Source organism: Podarcis vaucheri, assembly GCF_965113315.1.
Source record: "Podarcis vaucheri genome assembly, chromosome: W".
Taxonomy (NCBI): Eukaryota; Metazoa; Chordata; class Lepidosauria; order Squamata; family Lacertidae; genus Podarcis; species Podarcis vaucheri.
Window position 1 is genome coordinate 15349700 of NC_138757.1, and position 24186 is coordinate 15373885.

At 46.0% G+C, this 24186-nt stretch overlaps 1 protein-coding gene across 1 annotated transcript; it reads left to right on the plus strand.

Moving 5' to 3' along the window:
* The first annotated feature begins 1846 nt into the window (after positions 1–1846).
* On the plus strand, positions 1847–23773 carry LOC309523325 (nuclear pore complex protein Nup214-like). The gene is made up of 4 exons (XM_082207130.1): positions 1847–1921; positions 22132–22223; positions 22814–22903; positions 23145–23773. The coding sequence occupies exons 2-4, from the start codon at positions 22167–22169 to the stop codon at positions 23358–23360; spliced, it is 363 nt and encodes a 120-aa protein (XP_082063256.1). The 5' UTR covers positions 1847–1921; positions 22132–22166; the 3' UTR covers positions 23361–23773.
* Positions 23774–24186: the final 413 nt, after the last annotated feature.

Genomic DNA, 24186 nt, shown 5'->3' on the forward strand with positions numbered 1-24186 from the left:
TTTATGTATGCTACAACAGCAGTAAGAATACTCATCACAAAGTATTGGAAGACACAAGATCTACCCACCCTGGAAGAATGGCAGATCAAAGTGATGGACTACATGACATTGGCTGAAATGACTGGCAGAATCCGTGATCAGGGAAAGGAGACGGCGGAAGAAGAATGGAAGAAATTTAAAATTTATCTTAAGGACTACTATAAACTTGATGAATGCTAGAATGTCGAGGTTTTCAGAAAGAAAGGGTTACAGTGATATAAGATTAGATTAAAGAAAAGATCAACATGAAAGAGGTTGGAAAGAGATATTTAGAAGTTGTTAAAAAACTATGGACATTGGGATGCAGAAAGGGGAGGTATGGGGAAGTCCGAGAAGAGAGGTTTATGAAAAAATTGTTATGAAACTATACGTGTTTGTATGTCTTTTTATGTGTGTGTTTGTTTAAAAAAAAACTTTGTAAAACCAATAAAAATCTTATAAAAAAAAAACAGAGTTATGTACATGTATGTAAAATCTTAACAGAGGCTCGAGGTTCCAAATGCAAGGTTCTCCCAACCTTTTCCCAATCCTTGAGTCTGAAAGATCCGCCTTCAGGATACCAAGGACACTGCTGATTAATTACTTCTAACAGGTCCTTGAGATCTCCTGAGGAGCAGCGGTGACGTGCTTTTAAAAGCAGGTACTGTAAATCTTTGCGATGTTGTTGCTGTTGTGCTGAAAGGGAACCCCCCATCTCTATGCTATTCCAAAAATACTCACCGGGATCCAGAAGGATACGAGGACACGTCTGTAGCCCTTGCCGGGTGAAGCGAGTATGGTCAGGCCCCACGTTAGGCGCCACATGTAGGAATAATGGAGGACGACGGGAGGTTGGATGCAGTAAGCTGTGCATGAGCAAGCTCAAGAGCAAGCTTCGCAGAGCCTCTTTTTATTAGCAGAAGTCAACAGTTGGAAACAGTAGTGAAACCACGTGACGTATTAACATCTAAGCACATTTCCAGCGTTATCAAATACACGTGTTAGCAGGTGTTTTCCTAAAATGCTCCCCGATACTTGATTACATCTGCATCCCTGGTCATGCTCCAGCCAAGCGTTATGTCTAGTAACCAAATCTGTGAGAGGACAAACGATCAGGGGAAAAACCATGTTTTCTAGCCAAGAGCCAGGAGTTCAAGGAGCGTGGGTGCGATGCTCCTTGGCACACTGTTCCATGCCTGGTGTGAGGTGTGCCTCAGCACAAGTGAAACGTTACCTCCACACAGTTCGAAAGCACGCCAAAGTGCAAGTAGATAAATAGGTACCGCTCTGGCGGGAAGGTAAACGGCGTTTCCGTGCACTGTTCTGGTTTGCCAGAAGTGGCTTAGTCATGTTGGCCACATGACCCGGAAGCTGTACGCCGGCTCCCTCGGCCAATAAAGCAAGATGAGCGCCGCAACCCCAGAGTCGTCCACGACTGGATCTAATGGTCGGGGGTCCCTTTACCTTTACCTTTAACCTATCTCAGCAGGCTTAACAAGCAACAGCTCCCTGGGTTATTTTGGAGAAGTCCTGACTATTGGTACCACTTTAAATATATAGTGCAGCTATTTTTCAATACATTTGTGGGACAGAGGTTTTCCACTGCTCTTGCAGAGTGCTGATGGCACAGGGTGTGACCAAGGGCACCCTGCATGCAGCTACGGGTAACAATCACCTGCAAAAGGCCCGTACCATGAAGAGTCCTAGTCCCAAGAGCATGAATTCTTCTATTCTCCCTCCCTCCCCAGGTTCACTGCTGCTGAATCTTCTATACCAGCTCCCAACAGTGGCCAAAGCTCCAGTATGTTCTCCTTCTCACCTGCTGGGACTGTGGGTCAGTCCACTGTGCTGGGCACCCCTCCTGCAGTGCCAATCAAGGCTTCCACCCCAGTCTCTTCAGCAGGTATATCCCCTCTCCCTTTCCCCCTTTTTCTGCTGATAAAACCTCATATGTAGTTGTGACTGCATTACATGTGGATTAGTATGAGAAACAGGGATTGAGGACTATAAACTTTGTACAAAAATGGAAGTTTGGCATTTCAACATCCTACAGTGGTCAGTTCTTTTTGCTGAAAATGTCTATTGCTGCCACACAGATTTTATTTTTTACTGCCTGTCTGTGTTTCCTCCTTTCTGGAATGGTCACATGTGTGCTTAGAGCTCTCTTTGCCATGGTGGTCTGCTCTTTCTTGCTCTTTCTTATCTACTGCAGAGCTTTCCAAACTTTACATGTTGGTGACACACTTTTTAGACATGCATCATTTCACAACACAGTAATTCATTTTTTTACTAGCAAACTGGAGGTTAAACTAACCCCTTTCCAGCCCTGGGAGAAGCGTGGGGAGCATTTGCATGACACACCTACACACTGCAGCTGCAGTTTGGAGAGCTCTGATCTACTGCTTAATATTTCAAAAATCTTCTAATCAGCATTCAGTCTAAAAAAACAAACAGCATGTCATTAAAACTAAAAAACAACCTTAAAAACAGCTATATGGAAACTACCGTATTTTTCGCCCTATAGGACGCACCTTTCCCCCTCCAAAAATGAAGGGGCAGCTTAAGATGTGAAAACAAATACTTATTTGAGGCTTCCGGAGGCGGCGCCAACGGTAATGGCGGATTCCCTCTGAACGGGAGGGAGAGCTCCGTAGAAATCGGGTCCACCGCTGCAGCGAAAGCGGAGGACCCTCAAAAAACCCGCAGGCGGGAGAAGCCTGGGGCCGTGGGACTCAGCGGACACGTTCTGCGCACCCCCGAACTGTCAAAGAAGCCCTGTAAAGAGCTTCGGAGCTGAGCGGGGGTTTTGCGCTGTGTTGTGAGTCGATCGCTACTTCTGCGGAGCGAAGCTGCACAGCAGTTACCGGAGAGCGCTGACCTTTTTCCTGTGAAATTCCGAACTGAAACATCTATCCGTGAGTAAGAAGTGGGGAGTTTGGAAAAGATCAAAGAATAAGAACTGAGATAAATGAGCTTTGAACTTGGCTCTGACTTTGATCTTGGACGCTATTATGGAATTTGGATCCGAAACCGGCAAAGTGTAAACAGGAAGCCCGCTTTGCCGATCCTGTAAATAGTTTGAAAGCAAGGGACAAAGAAGCTTTGAACCAAAAAATCTGTGATTGTAAAGAGCTAAACTTCATTGCCTGGCAAACGACCCCCTCCCCCCATAAGTTGGGAAAGGGGGGGGGAATCATCACTCAATCTTTGATATCGGACTGCTTTAAACAACTTAAAGGTCATTTTGAGTGCACCACCTTTATAGACATTGTAATTTTTACTGTGGATTTCTGCAAGAGACTGGTAACTTTTTAAAGGATACATCTGAGTTTATAACTGTTTCTACTGGTATAACATTTGGGAAGTTTATTGCTGAATAACCATCATCTTGAAACATTTTGCTACTCTGCTCCCCTAGAGGAACTTTGTGTTATTGCTGGGGATTTTCCATTGCAGCTGTCATTTCCGTAACTGAACTTATTTCAAATTTCCATTGGACTTCCCCTCATCTCCCGCATAATGCATTCTTGATAATAAAGTTATCAGCAAATTATACCCTTATTTCGTGTGTTTCTTTATATTTTCAGTTGCAATTTAAGTTTAAATCTCTTATTCTCCATTTACTCTAAAAATATAACATAATGTCGTTTTTACCCATTTAAACTTTGATTCTTTCATAAATGTTGTCCAATTTCATAAATAATTAAATTTCGTTGCTGGGGCTAACGTTCCAAATCATACGGCATCTTATGATTCATACAACTTATAGTACTTTTGCAGATAGTCTTTAAATTTTTTCCAGTCCTCCTCCATTGCCTCTTCTCCCAGGTCTCGGATCCTTGCAGTCATCTCGGCTAGTTCCATGTAGTTCATCAATTGCGTCTGCCAATCCTCCAGTGTGGGCAAATCTTGGGTCTTCCAATGCTTGGCAATAAGAATTCTTGCTGCTGTTGTAGCATACATAAAAAAAGTTCTATCCTTTTTTAACACCTTCTGGCCGACAATGCCCAGAAGGAAGGCCTCTGGTTTCTTGGGAAAGGTGTACTTGAACACCTTTTTTAACTCGTTATAGATCATTTCCCAGAAGGCCTTCAATCTTGGACAAGTCCACCAGAGGTGAAAGAATGTCCCCTCAGCTTCCTTACATTTCCAACATTTATTATCGGACAAATGGTATATCTTAGCCAATTTGACCGGGGTCATGTACCACCTGTATACCATTTTCATAATATTTTCTTTCAGAGCATTACATGCAGTAAATTTCATACCGGTGGTCCATAACCTCTCCCAATCTTCAGACATGATATTATAACCAATGTCCTGAGCCCATTTTATCATTGCTGATTTAACTATCTCATCCTGGGTGTTCCATTTAAGCAGCAAGTTGTACATTCTCGATAATAACTTGGTCTTTGGTTCTAGCAACTCTGTCTCAAGTTTCGATTTTTCCACCTGGAATCCTGTTTTTTTATCTAGCTTAAAAACCTCATTAATTTGGGCATAGTGTAGCCAATTTTGCACCTTATCCTTTAATTTTTCAAAGCTCTGCAACCTCCAATTACCTCCAATGTTTTCTATTATTTCCCAATATTTCGGCCAGTATGCCTCCATATTGGGTGTTTTCCGAGCTTTGGCCTCTATTGGTGAAATCCACCTCGGAGTTTTGCTTTCCAATAAGTCTTTATATTTTTTCCAGACCATATATATTGCTTTTCTGACAATATGGTTTTTAAACATTCCATGTGTTTTCCCCTTGTCATACCACAAATACGCATGCCAACCTAACGAATTATTGAAGCCTTCCAGATCTAGGACATCAGTGTTTTCCAATAAAATCCAATCTTTCATCCAGCAGAAGGCCGCAGCTTCATAATATAACCTTAAGTCTGGCAGGGCAAACCCCCCTCTCTCCTTTGCATCAGTTAGTATTTTAAACTTTATTCGGGGCTTTTTGCCCTGCCAGACAAACCTAGAAATATCCTTCTGCCACTTTCCAAAACATTCCACTCTGTCCACAACCTGCAAGGCTTGAAACAAAAACAACATCTTTGGCAAAACGTTCATTTTTATAGCTGCAATTCGGCCTAACAAGGATAGTTTCAATCTTGACCAAATTTCTAAATCTTTTTTAACTTCTGACCAACATTTCTCATAATTATCTTTAAATAGATTCAAATTCTTAGAAGACAGATTGACCCCCAGATATTTCACTTTTTTAACAATGTTTAGTTCTGTTTCCTTCTGAAACCCCTCTGTTTCAGTAACTGTCAAATTTTTCCCTAACACCTTAGTTTTTTGTTTGTTCAACTTAAAACCCGCCACCCGACCAAATTTCTGAATCAATTCCAAAACTCTTTTTGTACTAGGTTCTGGCTCCTGTAGTGTTAAAACCAAGTCATCTGCAAATGCTTTCAGTTTATATTGTTTCGCTCCGACCCGTATTCCTTGTACCTGCCGATCCTCCCTTATCATATTCAGCAAAACCTCCAGAACTGATATAAACAATAAAGGGGATAGGGGGCACCCCTGGCGTGTTCCTTTTTCAATATGAAGTTCTTCTGTCACCACATTGTTCACTATCAACTTAGCTTTTTGTTCTGAATAGATTGCTTCTATTCCATTCTCAAACCCCCTTCCCACTCCCATCCCTTCCAAGTTTTTCTTCATAAATTTCCAAGAGATGTTGTCGAAGGCCTTCTCCGCATCAATAAAAATTAACACTGCTTTAGTGTTAATATTTGTTTGTAAAAGTTCCAGAATATCGATAATGTTCCTGGTGTTATCAAACAAATGTCTGCCTGGGAGAAAGCCTGCTTGGTCCTTATGGATTACTTCGTTTAATACTTTTTTAAATCTGTTAGCCAAAATATCCGCCAATATTTTGTAATCCACATTTAGGAGTGAGATGGGACGGTAGTTCTTAAGTTGAGTCTTTTCAGTTTCCACTTTGGGTATCAGTGTGATGAATGCTTCTTTCCACGTGTCTGGTGCCCTCCCTCCCCCCATAATCTGGTTGCAAACCTCCATTAATGGTTGTATCAAATAGTCTTTTAACATCCTGTAGTACTTGGAGGTGAGTCCATCAGGGCCTGGAGATTTGCCTAGTTGCATATTCTGGATGGCATCCTCGATTTCCTGTTGTGTTATTTTGCAGTTCAAGATTGATCTTTTCTCTTGAGATAGTTTTGGTAGGCCATTGTCTTTCAAAAATTGTTCTATCTCAGTTGCTTCCTCGGACCCTTGTGTATACAGTTTTTTAAAATATTTCTGGAAACACTTTCTAATTTCTCCCGGTTTCTGAATGTTTTTCCCTTCAACTTCTAAGTTGGTAACATAATTTAATTTTTGTCTCTTTTTCAACTGCCAAGCTAGCAGTTTCCCACATTTATTCACAGATTCAAAAGATCTTTGTTTCATTTGTTTGATTTTCCATTCCACTTCTTGGTTAATCAATTTCGCATATTGTGACTGGTGAAATTTGATTTCTCTTAAAGTCTCTTTTGATTTTGGATTCAATCTTAATTTTTTCTCTCCATCTCTTATCTTCTCCAATATCTTGTCTTTTTTACCATTCCAAAATTTTTTCTTGATCGTATTCTGTTGTATCAGAAACCCTCTCATGACAGCTTTGCTTGCGTCCCAGATTATTCTTTTTTCCACCGAGGTATTCAAGTTAATTTCAAAATAGTCCTTTAAAGCTTTTTGGGCCTTCTTTACAATCTCTTGATCTTTTAACAGGTTGTCATTCATTTTCCATCTGAAGGAGTCGGCAGTAGTAAATCTCATTTCCATTTTCAAAGCGTTATGGTCGGAGCAAGTCTTTGGGCAGATTTCTATTTTTGTAGTCTTAGGTGCCAGCCCTCTAGTTGCCCAGATTTGGTCGATTCTTGTCCATGACAGGTGGGCCTCAGAAAAGAAAGTTCCTTCTTTACCTAGGGGGTTTCTCGTCCTCCACAAATCAATTAGGTCCATATTGTCAGTTAGTTCAAAGAAAGTTTTTGGTAGTCTTCCATCTTTGGTCAGATTCTGATTCTGTGACTTATCCATAAAAGTAGAGACGACCCCATTCATATCTCCCATCATAATGATGTTGGAATAGTCCAGATAGTCCAGTAGTGTCTCATGCAGCTTCTTATAAAATTCTGATTTCCCCTCATTTGGTGCATAAATTCCTAATATCAAAACTTTCTCTCCTTGAGTCGAAATTTCAATAGCCAGGATTCTTCCTTGTTCATCTTTAAACAAAAATTTTGGTGATAAATTCTCCTTGGCGTAGATCACCACGCCTCTCTTCTTAACTCTATCTGATGAGATAAATTCTTGGCCTAATCTTTTATTTATTAACACCTTCCTGTGTAACCTGGTCACATGGGTTTCTTGCAAGCAAATTATGTCCAAATTCTCTTTCTTTAGAATATGGAAGATCCTTTTGCGTTTTTCTGGGGAATTCGCGCCATTAATGTTCCAACTATACAGCTGCAGAGACATCCTGTATCAATCTGTTGTTACTCTTATTGGGCGTCTTCTTTTTTGTCCAAATCCGAGGGTGGTAACTCTTTTCCAGACTCTGGTGGTGGCCAAATAGCTGCCACTCCTTTCTGCAAGTCTTCTCCGTGGTCGTGTAGGAACTTCTGGCTGTCCTCTTTCGTTTTGATTTTTATCTTCTTTCCTTTGTATTTGAATGAGAGGCCTTGTGGAAACTCCCACCTGTATGGTATTCCGTTACCTCTCAAAAGTCCAGCTAGGTCAGTGTAGTTAGATCTGAGATCCAGTAATTGTTTAGGAATATCCTTGTAGATTTGTGCTCTTCTGTCCTGGATCTCAAGTGCTTTGTTAAAATGTAGGTCAAGTAGCTTGTCTCTCTCCTGCTTAGTCCTTAAGATAATCAAACAGTCTCTAGGTCTGTCCTTCCCAGCAGCCCTTCCCAATCTGAATGCAGTTGTTATTTTAAAGTCTGTATCTTCGTTTATACCCCAGAATTTAGAAAATTCTGCTGTTAAGAAGCCAATCAAGTCCTCTTTCTCAATCTCTGGGATAGAGCGTAATCTCAAATTATTTTCCCTGTTTCGCAGTTCCACCAAAGACAGATAGGCCTGCTGGTCAGTAATATGTTTATGGAGCGGCCTTACCTCTCCTTTCAATTCCTCCACTTCTTTAGTTGCTGCTTCTGCTTTTTCATTCGCAGTCTCGGCCAATTTTCGATTTTCAGATACAACGTCCTTTAGATTTCCAATATCTTGTGAATGCTTAGCCACCTGTTCAGAGAGTTTGGTAATTGAAGATGTGGCTAAGTCAATTTTTGCAGTTTGATCATCCACTTTTTTGTTCAAAATTGCAAATTGTTGTAACATTTCCTCTAGAAGAGTGTTAGATCCCCCAGCTGCCATATCTTCACTTGTTAACTGTTCAGGTTCTTCAGCTGGGGTTGTTGGTGATGGTACAGCCTGTAGAACCGCAGGGACTGAAGATCTGCGAGCCTGGGAAACCAGAGTTGTTTGTACCAATTTGCCTTTCCCTGCTTTCGACGCAGCTCTTGTTTTTACTCGGTCGCTCATTCCACACCTGTCTTTGGATTCAAGGTCAAACTGTCAAAAGTTCCATGGGAAAGACAGGCCTCAGAGTGAATAACCAGACCACAGAGAGACAAAACAAAGTTGGTTCTCAGGAAATTGTAAATCCCAAACTCCACTAGAGGGAGTATTGTTCAGTTCATGAAAGAAGAAACAAAGTTTCAGTCGCCATTAAAGTTCCTGCAGTTAAATAAATTAACCATAGTCTTTAGAGAAGACCTTTTCCCTCTGGCAGAGCCCTCTCAATTTTGCCACAATAGTTTCTTAAAAGGTGCAAAATACAGTTGCTTAATTGTATCCACCAGTAATGCCTCTAAGTATCCGTTTCAGCTTTGTAAGTGTATCCGCAAAACAACCTTTTGCCCACTGCAAGTCCGGGACTAGGGGTTTTCAAGTCTTTAAAGTTTTTAAAAGTCTAGCAGAGGAGAAAAACCCCAAACAGAGTAAACACAATAGCAGGAAAATAAAGATAACTTGCCTTTCCCTTCAGTTTCCAACTTCTCCAGACGTATGCTGTCTCTCATTTAAAAACCCTTTTGTACTGCTTCCAGCTTGTCAGTTCCTTTGCCTTTGATCACTAAGCACCACCGGGAGACGGACTTCCTTTTTCTCGTCTCCCGCTTTCAGCCGAATTCACGAATTTGTAATCCAATCTCAAATAAATCTTACTCACGAGTAGTTAATTTGTAATCCAATGTAAAGGAAGAAAGGTCGGCGCTCATCCGTAACAGCCGCGCGGCTTCACTCCCGCAGAAAGAGCGATGAATCCACAGCACCGCTTCCCCTCCGCGCTTCCGGAGCCCCTTACGGGGTCCCTTCTTCGTTTTGGGGGTCGCTCTGGGTGCCCGCCGGATCCCACGGCCACGAGCTCACTCTGCTCGTGGTTTAACTTAATGGGTCGTCGCTTTGCCGTAGCGAACGACCCTTTTCTGCGGAGCCCCTCTTCGCTGCGCAAAGAGGACCGCCATTACTCGTTTCGCGCCGCCTCCGGAAGTAGTAATGGATCAGGATAAACAACAAGATAAGACGTCTGAGAAGGCTCAAGAGAAAGCGACTAAAGCTAAAACTAGACAACAACAGCAATTACAGGCACAGCAACAACAATCGTACAGAAGAGCATCTGTAGCAGGACTTTCTGCCCCACAAGCTATAGAAGGAGCAGGAACGGACTCTACTACACTGGACAAGATTCTTTCAGCTATACAAAATTTGACAGCTAAGATTGACTTAAATACCTCAACCATTAATGATCTTGGACAGAAGGTGAATGATGTGGGACAGAAAGTGAACATTAATACCCAGGCTATTGACAAGTTGCTGCAGGAATCCAAGGAGACAAAGAAGACAGCAGAGGAAGCGAAAGAGAGGGTTTTGGCGGTGGAGGAGAAGATACCGCCAATAAATAGAAGATTGGATGACTATAAGGAACAATTCTCTCTGATCGAACTTAAAGAGAAACAGACTAATTTGAGAATAAGAGCGGTCCCAGAATCAGAAGAAGGGGAATTAATTGAATTTCTTACATCGGAATTTGAAGATTACTGGGACCTGGATCCACAAAAGGAAGAATTTAAGATAGTGAGTGCCTTCCGACTGGGAAGGGTAAAAAGGAAAAACAAAGCAAGAGACTGTTTGATTTCGCTAAGATCAAAGGAAGAAAGAGACAAAATCTTCATTATCAGAAAGCACTCGTGATAGAAGGTGAGAGAATTGAGATCTTTAAAGATATCCCAAAATATTTACTGGATCTCAGAGCTAACTACGCAGACTTGGTAGGTCTACTAAGGAAAAGCAGCATTCCGTTTAGGTGGGAATTTCCACAAGGCCTCTCATTTTCATTCAAAGGAAAGAAAATAAGGATAAGATCAAAGGAAGATAAAGTGAGCTTCTTGAGAGATTTTGGTGAGGACCTACGAAAAGAGGCCAGAACAAAAGAACCGGAATTACCAGGAGTGGGACCACTTGATTTGGGAAGACACCTGTCAGGGGTTCAGGAGCAGAGGCGAGGGCAAGGGAGGAAACAGAGAGCGAGGGGGAGGAGGCAGAAGAAAGGATGAGTGATGACGACGACCCGAGATCTCCGAGTCTTTCCAGTGAATCAGAAGATTCACAAAAAGGAGCACCAGTGGCCAGGGCAAGGGGGGAGACTAGGGGGGCACCCCAGGAAGAAAGAGCCAGAGGGGACTCAGAGGGGAGCAGTTGGAGATCGGGACCAACGTCACCGCCAGAGAGTAGGAAAGAGGAAGAGCGCCAGGGAGCAAGCGCTGGCAGCTCGCAACAGGAGGGAGGGCACGAGTCAGGAGTGGCCACACCTTCATCGGGGAGCGAAGTGACGGTTAGACGGAAAGTGGAAGGTTGGGCGCGCGCGCCAAGTTCAAATGCACAGGAAGGTGGCGCAGTAGGCAGCCCGGAAAGGGAGCCAGGTCCTAAAGCCCGGCGCAAGGAGACAGGAGAGTCAGGGGGTCAGCGTCAGAAGAATCCCGGAAGGAAGAGACCCAGGGGGGCAGAGGGACCCAGAGGAGAACTGTCAGGCGGAAAAGGTGGAGCAGGGCTAGGATATTAAGTTGGTGCGCAAGGGGCGGAGACTCAGACGGAGCTTCGCCGATCTAAGCATAAGACGTAGGGTTGCACGCAGCAGCTCGAGAATGGAGACTGTAACTCAATAAAGACTTTTATTTAACGATCGCTGGCTAGCGTGATCCTCTGTGAGCTAGGATCTGGAAGTAACCCTGACAGTAAGCTCCGTCTCATCAAATTGTGGGCATCCACGGCCTCGCGGAGAGGAGGGAAAGCGGGTGCCTACAAGAGAGCTCACGAACGGCAGACAATATGACGGCCGAACAGCAAATAACGGAACTCAGAGAAGCAGTTTCACGACTGAATGCCGAGGCGCTGGCGTCCAGGAAGAGAGAGGAGGAAGCAGCTGCCGCCTACAGGGATCTCCAGGTCAGGTTGGACGTGCTTACGAAGCAAGGGCAACAGACACCCAAATCAGAGGGGATTGGGTTGGGGAGACGCACAGGCGGTCTGGTCTCGCACTTCGATGGGAATTTGCAACAGTACCCCAACTTTAGAGCAGACGTAATGTGTGCACTGCAACTACTGCACAAAGACTTTAGAGATGAACAAGAGAAAGTGGGGTTCATCATGTCCCATTTGCATGGAGACGCAAAAGCATGGCTGCGCAATTTGTGGAGAGATAAGGATCCTGCGCTCCAAAATGCGGACGCCTTTATTAAAGCGATGGATGGCTGTTTTTTATCAAGCATTGACGTGGATCTTGCCCGAAAGGAGGTGCATGGACTAAGGCAAGGGAGGGCCAGCGTAAGGCAGTATCATGCCCGCTTTTTCGCTTTGGTCAGTGCCCTGGAATGGGACAGAGATTCGGCTCCTGTCAGAGACCTTTTTTGGGAGGGCTTGCACAACTCGGTTAAAGATGAGATTGCGAGGGGGGAGAGACCCCGGACCACGCAGGAGATCGTTCAGAGGGCGCTGGCGGTGGGGGTGCGGCTGGAAGAACGTCCGTGGAGCAGGGACGAAGGGCGCAGCGGGCGCGAACCAGCCAGGGGCTCCTCCTTCCTTCCCAGAGAAGCAGCGCGTGCGCAATCCACGCCTCCAACAGGGGGAGGGGTGGAACCGATGGAGGTTGGGAGTGCAAGGGCTCAGTCAGCAGCCAGAGCCCTAGCACCGGCAGCAGTGAAAGCGAAGCCTCCTAGAGGGAACAGGAAGTGTTATATCTGCGAGGATCCAGGGCATATGGCGAAAGAGTGTCCCCGGAGGCTCCACAAGCACACTGCAGCCTCAGCAATGGTGACTGCAGCAACGCAGCACGGAGAACCACAGCAGGGAAACGACGATGTCTGGCTGGAGGAAGAGGCACTGGGGCCCAGCCAGACGTGTCAGTGAAGCAGTCCCCAGAGATTTTACCGCCCATGGACCCCCTCCCGCCCAAGCCAGTAGTGAGGCTCACCGCATCGCTCCAGCTACCCAATGGAATCACCATGGACGTGCCAATCACAGTCGACTCGGGAAGCAATGCAGACTTCATAGGGCAGGACTTTGTCGACCGGCACGCTATACAGTTGCTGCCTGCCACGCTGCCCCTGCAGGTTGTCACGGTGGATGGCAGGGAGCTGTTAGGGGGGCAAGTGGTGAAGCAGACGCCACCTATGGTGCTGCGGCTTGGAAATCACAGGGAAATCATCAGCTTCAACGTCACTCAACTCTCGGACACGCCTATTGTATTGGGCATGAGTTGGCTGGACAAGCACAGCCCGACGCTGGCTTGGTACCAGAGGCAGCTGACCTTCGGCTCTTCCTTTTGTGCTGAACACTGCATCATGCCCCAGCAGGAAGGGGAGCAAGAGGAGTCACAGCTGCTGCTAGGCACGCTGCAAGCGATTCCCCACAAGTACGCAGAATTTTTGGAGGTTTTCTGCGAGAAGGAGGCAGACAAGCTACCCCCCCACAGACCATATGACTGCAAAATTGACCTGCTGCCGGGGGCGGCGCTGCCCAAAGGGAAGCTGTATTCCATGTCTGAAGACGAACTGCAGGAACTCAAAGAGTTCATAGATCATAATTTGGAGCGCGGTTTCATCCGAGAGTCCCAGGCAGCGGGGGGCAGTCCTGTATTCTTTGTGAAGAAGCGAGACACGCCCCAAAAAAGACTCGTAGTGGACTACCGCATTTTGAACAGTGTCACCAAGCCATCGGACTTCCCCATGCCCCGAATCGACGACCTCCTCGCAAAAGTACGCAAGGGCAGCGTGTTCACCAAGTTGGACCTGCGAGGGGCGTACAACCTCATTCGCATGCGGGAAGGAGATGAGTGGAAGACAGCCATGTTCACGCCCCTGGGCACCTACGAATATATAGTTATGCCTTTTGGATTGCAAAATGGCTCCCACGTTTTTCAAGCTTTCATGCATCACGTGTTGGCGGGGCTCCTCTACAAGACGTGCGTCTGTTTCTTGGATGACATCCTGATCTTTTCGGAATCGCAGCAGGAGCATGACAGACACGTCAGGGAAGTGCTGAGCAGGCTCCGGCAACATAGGCTTTACGCCAAGCTGGAGAAGTGCCAATTCGACGTGACGGAGGTGGATTTCCTGGGCTACAAGTTGTCTGACAAGGGGCTCGCCATGGACAGCGCCAAGGTTCGAGCGGTGTTGGATTGGAAAAGCCCACGCAACCGGAAGGAGGTCCAACGGTTTGTCGGCTTCGCGAACTTCTATCGCAAGTTCATCAAAGGCTTCGCTATGCAGACAGCGGCCATCACGGACACGCTCAGTTCCAAGAAAAAGAAGTTCATCTGGACAGCGCAGGCGGAGCAGTCCTTTCAGGCACTCAAGCGTCTTTTCGCGTCGGAGGAACAGCTGCTTCATGTCGACCCCAGCAGGCCGATGAGAGTTGAAACAGACGCCTCGGACAGGGCCGTCGGAGCAGTCCTGCTGCAGAAGAACCCGCAGGGGGTTTGGAGGCCCGGAGCGTTTTACTCCAGGAAGCTCAGCAAGTCCGAACAGAACTACACCATCTGGGACAGGGAGTTGCTGGCTATTCATGCAGCGTTCAAAGCATGGAGGCACTTCCTGATTGGAGCCAAGCACACGGTGCAGGTCTGCACGGACCACAAGAATCTGGAGCACTGGCGCACGGCACAGTTCCTGAACCAGAGGCAGATACGTTGGGCTGAGTTCTTTGCGAACTTCGACTTCCGAATAGAGTATGTCCCGGGGGACACCAACATCATGGCGGACGCGCTCTCCCGTAAGCCACAGTATCTGGAGGACGCCACGCCAGCGGCCGCCATGCACATCTTCGCGCCAACAGTGTGGGCGTGCGCTGCGGCGACAGTGGACCTGGAGGCGGTGCGCCGAGCGTTGCAGAATGACTCCTTCGCGCAAGCAAAGATGGCAGAGATGCAAAGGGGCACGGCAGCGACCGACGGGTTCCAGCTGAGAGATGGATTGCTCATCCGCAAAGGGGCCATCTACGTGCCGGGAGACGAACTTCGCGCCAAGGTACTGCATCAGCTGCACGACGCGCCCACTGCCGGGCACTTTGGCAAGGAGAAGACGGTGGAATTAGTCGCCAGGGATTTCTGGTGGCCCGGAATGAGAGGGGAGGTCGCGGACTACGTGGCGAGGTGCGACACCTGCCAGAGGGCCAAACCAGTGCACAGACCGCCGGCCGGACTGTTGGAACCGCTGCAAACTCCGGTCGAGCCATGGGAGAGAGTCGCCCTGGACTTCGTCACGGATCTGCCCAGCTCGAGGGGCAAGACGGCCGTGCTGGTGGTGGTGGACTTGTTCTCCAAGATGGCACATTTCATCCCGTGTGCGAAGGTGGCCACGGCGGAACAAACCGCCAAACTGTTCATAGACCACGTGTTCAAGGTTCACGGTCTGCCACGGTCTATTCTGTCCGACCGCGGGTGGCAGTTCATCTCGAATTTCTGGCAGAAGCTGATGGGCTTCCTAAACGTCAAGATCAACCTGGCGTCGGCGAGACACCCGCAGACCAACGGGCAAGCGGAGCGGGTCAATGCCATCATGCAGCAGTACCTGAGATGCTATGCGAATCAACAGCCTGCGACGTGGGTGGATTACCTGCCGCTCGCCGAGTTCGCCTACAACAACACGAAGCACGTGTCCACGGGGGTCACGCCGTTCTTCGCCAACAACGGGAGGCACCCCAGAACCTTCCCGGGACTGGAAAGACTGGTGGAGGGGGAGCCGCAGACAGCAGATGCGTTCGCGTCGGAGTTGCAGGAGGTCCACGATCACCTGCGGCGGCACCTGGAGCTGGCCAAACACGCATACAAGGTGCAGGCAGACAAACACAGAAGGGTTGGCGAAGAGATCCATGTGGGAGACTGGGTCTGGTTAGCAGCCCACGCAGTGCCGGCCAGGTCGTTGGCCAAGAAGAAACTAGGGCATAAGCAACTGGGGCCCTACCAAGTCGAAGAGCAGGTCAACCCGGTGGCCTTCAGGCTGGCGCTTCCGGAGGGTTCCAGAATGCATCCGGTGTTCCACAGATCGGTGCTCACTCCCTACAAGGCACCGCACAGGTTTCAGGAACCCGGAACGGCGCCGAGTCCGCTCCGAGAGGGAACCAGGCAACGGGGAGTGGCACAGGAGGTGCGCCTCAACGAAGTCACGGAGATTTTGGACTCCAGATGGGGGGAAGAGGGGGTAGAATACCTTCTCGCTAAGGAGGGCACCCCGGCCAGTGCCAACAGCTGGGTGCCGGGCTACGCTTTAGATGAACCTCTGCTCAAGGAAGAGTTTCATGCCCTCTTCCCCCATAGGCCAATGCCAGCGGACTTTTTCGACGACTGGCTTTTCACGCCCACGCTTTCAGCCAGCACGTTCCGGGGGTTCGACTCGGATGAGGAACCGACACGAGACGCCCGTTCCCCGGAGGGGTCGCCCTCGGGATCTGCTTCAGAACCCTCGTATTGGTGGGATGATCGACCAGAGGAGCAGTGGCGCAGGAAGTGGCTGGAGGGTCCAGGACGAGCAACGCCTCCAGAAGGAAGCGAGGGAGAGACGGACATGGACGTTTTCGGGGACGACCAGGGTCTTGAGCACGGCGGCACAGAGATGGAAGCAGAGGTGACCGTCGTCGACGAGAGCAGGGAGGAAGAACCGGAAGACTTCGGATGGAGGCCCGCCACGGGAAGCGAACTGTACCCGACATTCGTCCCCTTGACACTGCAGCACCCAGTTCCCGCACCGGAAGGAGGGGAGGGGGGAAGAGGGGGCTTCGAGGGGGGGATGGATGTCAGGGGTTCAGGAGCAGAGGCGAGGGCAAGGGAGGAAACAGAGAGCGAGGGGGAGGAGGCAGAAGAAAGGATGAGTGATGACGACGACCCGAGATCTCCGAGTCTTTCCAGTGAATCAGAAGATTCACAAAAAGGAGCACCAGTGGCCAGGGCAAGGGGGGAGACTAGGGGGACACCCCAGGAAGAAAGAGCCAGAGGGGACTCAGAGGGGAGCAGTTGGAGATCGGGACCAACGTCACCGCCAGAGAGTAGGAAAGAGGAAGAGCGCCAGGGAGCAAGCGCTGGCAGCTCGCAACAGGAGGGAGGGCACGAGTCAGGAGTGGCCACACCTTCATCGGGGAGCGAAGTGACGGTTAGACGGAAAGTGGAAGGTTGGGCGCGCGCGCCAAGTTCAAATGCACAGGAAGGTGGCGCAGTAGGCAGCCCGGAAAGGGAGCCAGGTCCTAAAGCCCGGCGCAAGGAGACAGGAGAGTCAGGGGGGTCAGCGTCAGAAGAATCCCGGAAGGAAGAGACCCAGGGGGGCAGAGGGACCCAGAGGAGAACTGTCAGGCGGAAAAGGTGGAGCAGGGCTAGGATATTAAGTTGGTGCGCAAGGGGCGGAGACTCAGACGGAGCTTCGCCGATCTAAGCATAAGACGTAGGGTTGCACGCAGCAGCTCGAGAATGGAGACTGTAACTCAATAAAGACTTTTATTTAACGATCGCTGGCTAGCGTGATCCTCTGTGAGCTAGGATCTGGAAGTAACCCTGACACCCCTTGGGGTTGGACCAACTAGAGAAAGAGACACAACCGTCAGAACAAGAGCAACTCTTAGGAGCCGTTGGAGGAACCCTAAAGTAACCACAACATGTCTGCAGATTTTAACCTGGAATATCAGGGGTTTGAATTCCCCCAGTAAGAGGAAAAGAATTTTTCATATCTTAAAAAAGGAACAATTAGACTTGATTTGTTTACAAGAAGCACATATAACAAGACTCCACAGAAAACTGCTGATAAATAAACAATTAGGCCAAGAATTTATTTCATCAGACAAAGTTAAAAAAAGAGGAGTTGTGATATATGCAAAAGAGAAATTATCACCAAAATTTCTCCTCAAAGATGAACATGGACGATTTGTAGCAATTGAAATACAACTTCAAGGAGAGAAAATATTAATAATTGGAGTCTATGCACCTAATGAGGGGAAATCAGAATTTTATAAGAAACTGCATGAGACTTTGTTGGACTATATGGATCAAAATATCATCTTGATGGGAGACATGAACGGTGTTGTGTCGACAAATATGGATAAATCTGAAAGACAGTTAGTTACAAAAGATGGAAGACTACCAAAGACTTTCTTTGAAATGACAGACAACATGGACTTGATTGACACTTGGAGAACTAAAAACCCCCTAGGCAGAGAGGGGACTTTTTTCTCTGAAACCCACATGACCTGGACACGAATTGACCAGATTTGGATTACAAGAGGGATGGCACCTAAGATTCGAAAGGTGGAAATCTGCCCAAAAACTTGCTCCGACCACAACCCTGTGAAAATGGAAATGAAATTAACACCAATTGGTTCCTTCAGATGGAGAATGAATGACACCTTGTTTAGAGATCCAGAAATTATTAAAAAGGCCCAAAAAACTATAAAAGATTATTTTGAAATAAACTTGAAGACTACGGTGGAAAAGAGAGGAATCTGGGACGCAAGTAAAGCTGTAATGAGAGGTTTTTTGATTCAGCAAAATGCTATAAAGAGAAGACTTCAAGAGGAGAGAAAAGGAAAGATTCTAGAGAAAATTAAAGAAGGAGAGAAGAGATTAAGGTCTAAACCCAAGTCACAGGAGATTCTGCGAGAAATTAAATCATATCAAGCACAATATTTGAAAATGGTTAATCAGGATATAGAATGGAAGATCAAACAGATGAGACAAAAAACCTTTGAATCGGCTAATAAGTGTGGAAAGCTGCTAGCTTGGCAGCTGAAGAAAAGACAAAAATTAAATACTGTGACTAATCTTGAAGTAAATGGAAGGAACATACAAAACCCAAAGGAAATTAAAGATTGTTTCCAGAGATACTTTAAACAACTGTACGCACAAGGGCCACAGAATGAGATTAAGATTGAGAAATTTTTAGAAACAAATGGACTACAAAAAATATCTCAAGAGAACAAACTAATTTTGAATGAAAAAATTTCTGAACAAGAGGTTGAAGGTGCCATAAAGAATTTGCAACTAGGCAAGTCTCCAGGCCCAGATGGACTATCCTCCAAGTATTACAAAGTTTTGAAAGACTTTTTAATTCAACCGTTAATGGAGGTTTGTAATGAAATTATGGAGGGGAAGAGAGCACCGGAATCGTGGAAAGAGGCCTTCATCATACTAATACCAAAAAATGAGTCTGAAAAGACACAACTTAAGAACTACCGCCCTATATCCCTACTTAATGTGGATTACAAAATTTTTGCCGATATTTTGGCTAAAAGACTGAAAAAAGTTTTAGATGGGATGATACACAAAGACCAAGCAGGCTTTCTCCCAGGCAGATATATGTCTAATAATACAAGGAATTTGATTGACATCTTGGAAAAATTGCAAGTTAATATAAATACAAAAGCTGTTTTGATAATTTATTGATGCGGAGAAAGCCTTTGATAATATCTCTTGGAGCTTTATGAGGAAAAATCTACAAGGGATGGGGGTGGGAGAAAGGTTCGGAAACGGTATAGGTGCGATTTATTCAGAACAAAAGGCAAAACTAATAGTGAACAACGCAGTTACAGAAGAAGTTAAGATAGAGAAAGGGACACGACAAGGCTGCCCAATTTCCCCCCTGCTTTTTATTTCAGTCCTGGAGGTCTTGCTGAACATGATTAGAAGGGACCAACAGATTCAGGGTATACAGGTCGGAGTTAAACAATACAAACTTAAAGCATATGCAGATGACCTAGTATTGACATTACAGGAGCCAATTCCCAGTACTAACAGAGCTTTGGAAATAATACAAGAATTTGGTCAGGTGGCAGGTTTTAAATTGAATAAATCGAAAACAATGGTTTTGGAGAAGAATCTGACATCGATTGAGAAGGAAGGGTTTCAGAGAGAAACAGGTTTATCATTGGTAAAAAAAGTGAAATACCTAGGGGTGAACATGACTTCAAAAAATGTTAATTTATTTAAAGATAACTATGAGAAGTGTTGGTCGGAAGTGAAAAAAGATCTTGAAATTTGGACAAATCTGAAGCTTTCCTTATTGGGTAGAATTGCGGTTATCAAAATGAATGTATTGCCAAGAATGTTATTTTTGTTTCAGACCTTACAAATCATTGACAAGATGGACTGTTTCAAGAAGTGGCAAAAAGAAATCTCTAGATTTGTCTGGCAGGGCAAAAAGCCCAGAATAAAATACAAAATCCTTACTGATACTAAGAATAGAGGGGGGGTTGCCCTGCCAGACTTTAAGTTATATTATGAAGCAGCAGCTTTTTGCTGGCTGAAGGAATGGCTACTTCTTGAGAACACTGACATACTGGATTTAGAGGGTTTTGATAACGCTTTTGGGTGGCATGCATATCTGTGGTATGATAAGGCTAAAGTTCATAAAGGTTTTAAAAATCATATTGTCAGGAAAGCACTATTTAACGTCTGGACGAGATACAAAGATTTGTTGGAAAGTAAGACTCCTAGGTGGCTGTCGTCAATGGAGGCCAAAGCTGTGAAAAAGCTTAATATGGAATCTAAATGGCCGAGATATTCAGAAATTTTGGAACAAGAGGGGACAGGTTGAAATTGCAGAGTTATGAGAAACTTAAAGATAAGGTGCAGGATTGGTTACATTACTTTCAAATAAGAGAGGCCTATAATTTGGACAGGAAAAATGGTTTCCAGGTGGAAAAATCAAAGTTGGAAACAGAATTGTTAGAACCCAAAGCTAAGATATTGTCGAGAATGTATGATTTGCTGTTGAAATGGAACACGGAGGAGGAAACGGTTAAATCGGCTATGATAAAATGGGCACAAGACATTGGTCATAATATTATGTTTGCTGACTGGGAATGGTTGTGGACCACCGGTATGAAATTTACGGCATGTAATGCCTTAAGAGAAAATATTATGAAAATGATTTATAGGTGGTACATGACACCAGTCAAGCTTGCAAAAATCTATCATTTGCCTGATAACAAATGTTGGAAATGTAAAGAAACTGAAGGAACATTCTTTCACCTTTGGTGGACGTGCCCAAGGATTAAGGCGTTCTGGGAAATGATCTATAATGAACTGAAAAAAGTATTTAAGTATACTTTCCTGAAGAAACCAGAGGCCTTTCTCCTGGGCATAGTCGGCCAATTGGTGCCAAAGAAGGATAGAACTTTTTTCATGTATGCCACAGCAGCAGCAAGAATACTTATCGCAAAGCATTGGAAGACGCAAGATTTACCCACCTTGGAAGAATGGCAGATGCAAGTGATAGACTATATGGAACTGGCAGAGATGACCGGCAGAATCCGAGATCAAGGAGAGGAGCAGATGGAAGAGGATTGGAAGAAGTTTAAAGTTTACCTACAAAAATATTGTAAAATTTATGAATGTTGAAGGCTCTGAAAATGAAATGAAGGGGTTCTAGCGATTAAGATAAATAAGATTATAAAGGTATTATAAAGATTATAAAGGTCTAAAATGAATATTAAACGATCTTGCTGAATTAACTTTTAAAGTAGAATACAAGAAGGGAAGGCGGGTGGAAGCAAAGAGAATAAGGTTTTGAAAGTCATTAATATAAAAGAGTGTTCTTTTTTTATGCTAAATTTTTCTTTTGTATTTTTCTTCTTTTTTCTGTTTCTTTGTTGGAATTTTTGATGTTTGTTGTTTGTTTTTTCTGACTTTTTTGTTTTTTGTGGATGTTTACTTTTTGGAAAATCTTAATAAAATATTATTATAAAAAAAACACAAAAATGAAGGGGAAATGTGTGTGCGTCCTATGGGGCGAATGCAGGCTTTCACTGAAGCCTGGAGAGCGAGAGGGGTCAGTGCGCACCGACCCCTCTCGCTCTCCAGGCTTCAGGAAGCTATCCGCAAGCCTTGGGAGCTCCGTGGGAGTTCCCGCCGGGCTCCCAAGGCTTGCGGATAGCAGCCTGCATCCCGAAGCCTGGGGCGCGCTGCACAGCGCGCCCCGGGCTTCATGCAGATATCGGGCAGCCCCACAAGCTCAGGAGACAGCAGGGAGGCACAGCGCACCTTCCCGCTGTTCCCCAACCTGGTTTGGAGGCTGGTGCTGGGGAGAAGCCGGCTTCTCCCCAGCGCCAGCCCCACAAGCTCGGGGGACAGCAGGGAGGCAGAGCGCCGCCATCCCGCTGTTCCCCAACCTGGTTTGGAGGCTGGCGCTGGGGAGAAGTGTGCATCTCCCCACCACCAGCCCCACAAGCTCGGGGGACAGATATCCGCAAGCCTGGGGAGACCGGCGTGACTTCCCGCCGGGCTCCCTAGGCTTGCGGATAGCAGCCTGTTCTGGGGTTGGGGGAAGCTCGGGCATCCCCCACCCCAGCCCCACGCCTGGGGGGGGGAATAAATTTTTCCCCTTTATTTCCCCCCCCCAAAAAAAACTAGGTGCGTCCATTGGCTGGTGCGCCCTATGGGGCGAAAAATACCGTACATAAAAACATATAAACTTAATTTTCCTGAAAGCAGATAGCTACACTTACCAAATCCTGTTATCTTTGAAATTTATGAGTCTATGAGTGATTTTGTTTCTTTTTGGACTCTTAGTGAAGCGTCCTTCTCAGAGTGCTCTTCCAGCTTCCATGCTCCAGAAAACAGCCAAGATTTCCTCAGCTGTTTCAAAAGTGAGCCCTTCCCAGGTAATTAGAAGCTGACCTGTCTGTCCTTGACAGGAAACATATTGTTCCATCTCAAAAACAAGGATCAAATCAGACAAAGCTTACTACGTGAACATAGCTGCTTCTATCTCACACAGCTTCTCTCTGGAAGATTGAAGGAGTCTCTGAGCAGATTTGGTAAAGGGAGACATTCAGTTACGTGAGTGAACCCCAAGAGTGTGTTCCTGTGCATATTAGGTGGTTATTTAGCAAGGAAGACATTTTACCTGTGACTCCTGGTGGATATGTGGCTCAGGGTGCCTAAACACTGTTGGGGGATGGGGTGGGGGTTGCTTAGGAGTTTTATGGGGGGCAGGTTTTAATTTTGGGGAGGCTTAATTTTTCTTGTCCTTAGTATTAATTTTTTGTACCATTATTGTCAGACCCACCCTTATAGACAAGCAAATTACAAACTTTATTTACTTGTGTTTTGCTTTCAACACACACGCACCCACCTTCCTCCCTCTCTTCCTTTAATATGTTCAGAAGTTTTCTTGTTTTATCTCTCATAGCAGAACATTTTAGTTCTAAAATTCCCCATCAAACAATAATAAAGCATTTGTGCCTTGCAGGGCCGGCAGCAACCACCCACTGCTGGAGTGGAGAAACAGACTCACCAGTGGAAGGATTCAGATCCTGTCATCATAGGAATCAGGGAGGAGGTGAGGCTTTCTGGAGCTATGATGTACTGCTCCTCCCCGGGTCACCTTTCTTTGAACCTGGGCTCCATATGAAGTTGGACTTCAACGTTCATCAATGGTCAGAGGATGATGGGAGTTGTAGTCCAACAACATCTGGTGGGCAACATGTTTGCTGTCCGTACTGTTCTTCCCCAACCTGAGCTCTCAACGGTTGGGTGTGTCGTCATTTAACATGCATGAACTACTGAACTTGTTCCTGTAGATTGCACATTTCCAGAAGGAGATGGAAGAGCTGAAAGGCAGGACAGCCAAAGCTGCCATCGAAGTGGGCACCGAGGAAGAGGAGGAGATGTTGAGGATGGAGTCAAACGACCTTCACACTTTCCTTTTGGAGATCAAAGAGACAACAGAGGTAAGAGGATTTGGGGGAGGATGTAGCCTCCAGTTGAGAACCAAGTTTTCCTTCATGCTCAATTAGCTCAGGGTTGAGAGTGGGTTACTTGTTAGGTCATGGTTTTTACAAATTGAAGAACTTCTCATTCTGTTGATTGCATGGGACGATTATGGTGGTATTACTATTGCTGAGACTGTGACATTTTCTGTGTAATCCTAACCATGTCTGCTCTGTTTGGTAGCCCTGGTAATTCAAGGTGGGTGTTGTATTCTTCATTGTGTGGTGTATATATTTTATTTTCAGCTTTGCCTGAAACAGTTGCCAAATCAGTATCATAAAGCACAGTGAGTGGTTTGAAATGGCCTTCTGATTCCTGCCGCCCCTCAAGTCCCACTTATTAAATACAGTAGTTCGTTCACTCCATTGTTTCGTAATTGAGTGTATGTTTTCATTTGCTGAAAACAATATGCTGTGCCTTAATAGACCACTTCACCCTTGGCTGCATGCCGCATGTATTTTCCTTATTTATCATACTTATCCTATTCCCATCAGATTGCACTCTTGAGGAGGAAGTTTGAAAGGGGGTTTGGTGTTCCTGAAGGAGACATACTCTCTCCATTGTGTTGCCTCGGGTAATTAGGTTTGCTGGGTTTTGGGGAACCGTCCCACAAACCATTTTTGAGCTAGAGACAAAAGTGAAATGACAGTAATGTGCATACAGTGGTACCTCGGGTTAAGAACTTAATTCGTTCTGGAGGTCCATTCTTAACCTGAAACTGTTCTTAACCTGAGGTACCACTTTAGCTAATGGGGCCTTCCGCGCTGCCGCCACGTGATTTCTGTTCTCTTCCTGAAGCAAAGTTCTTAACCTGAGGTACTATTTCTGGGTTAGTGGAGTCTGTAACCTGAA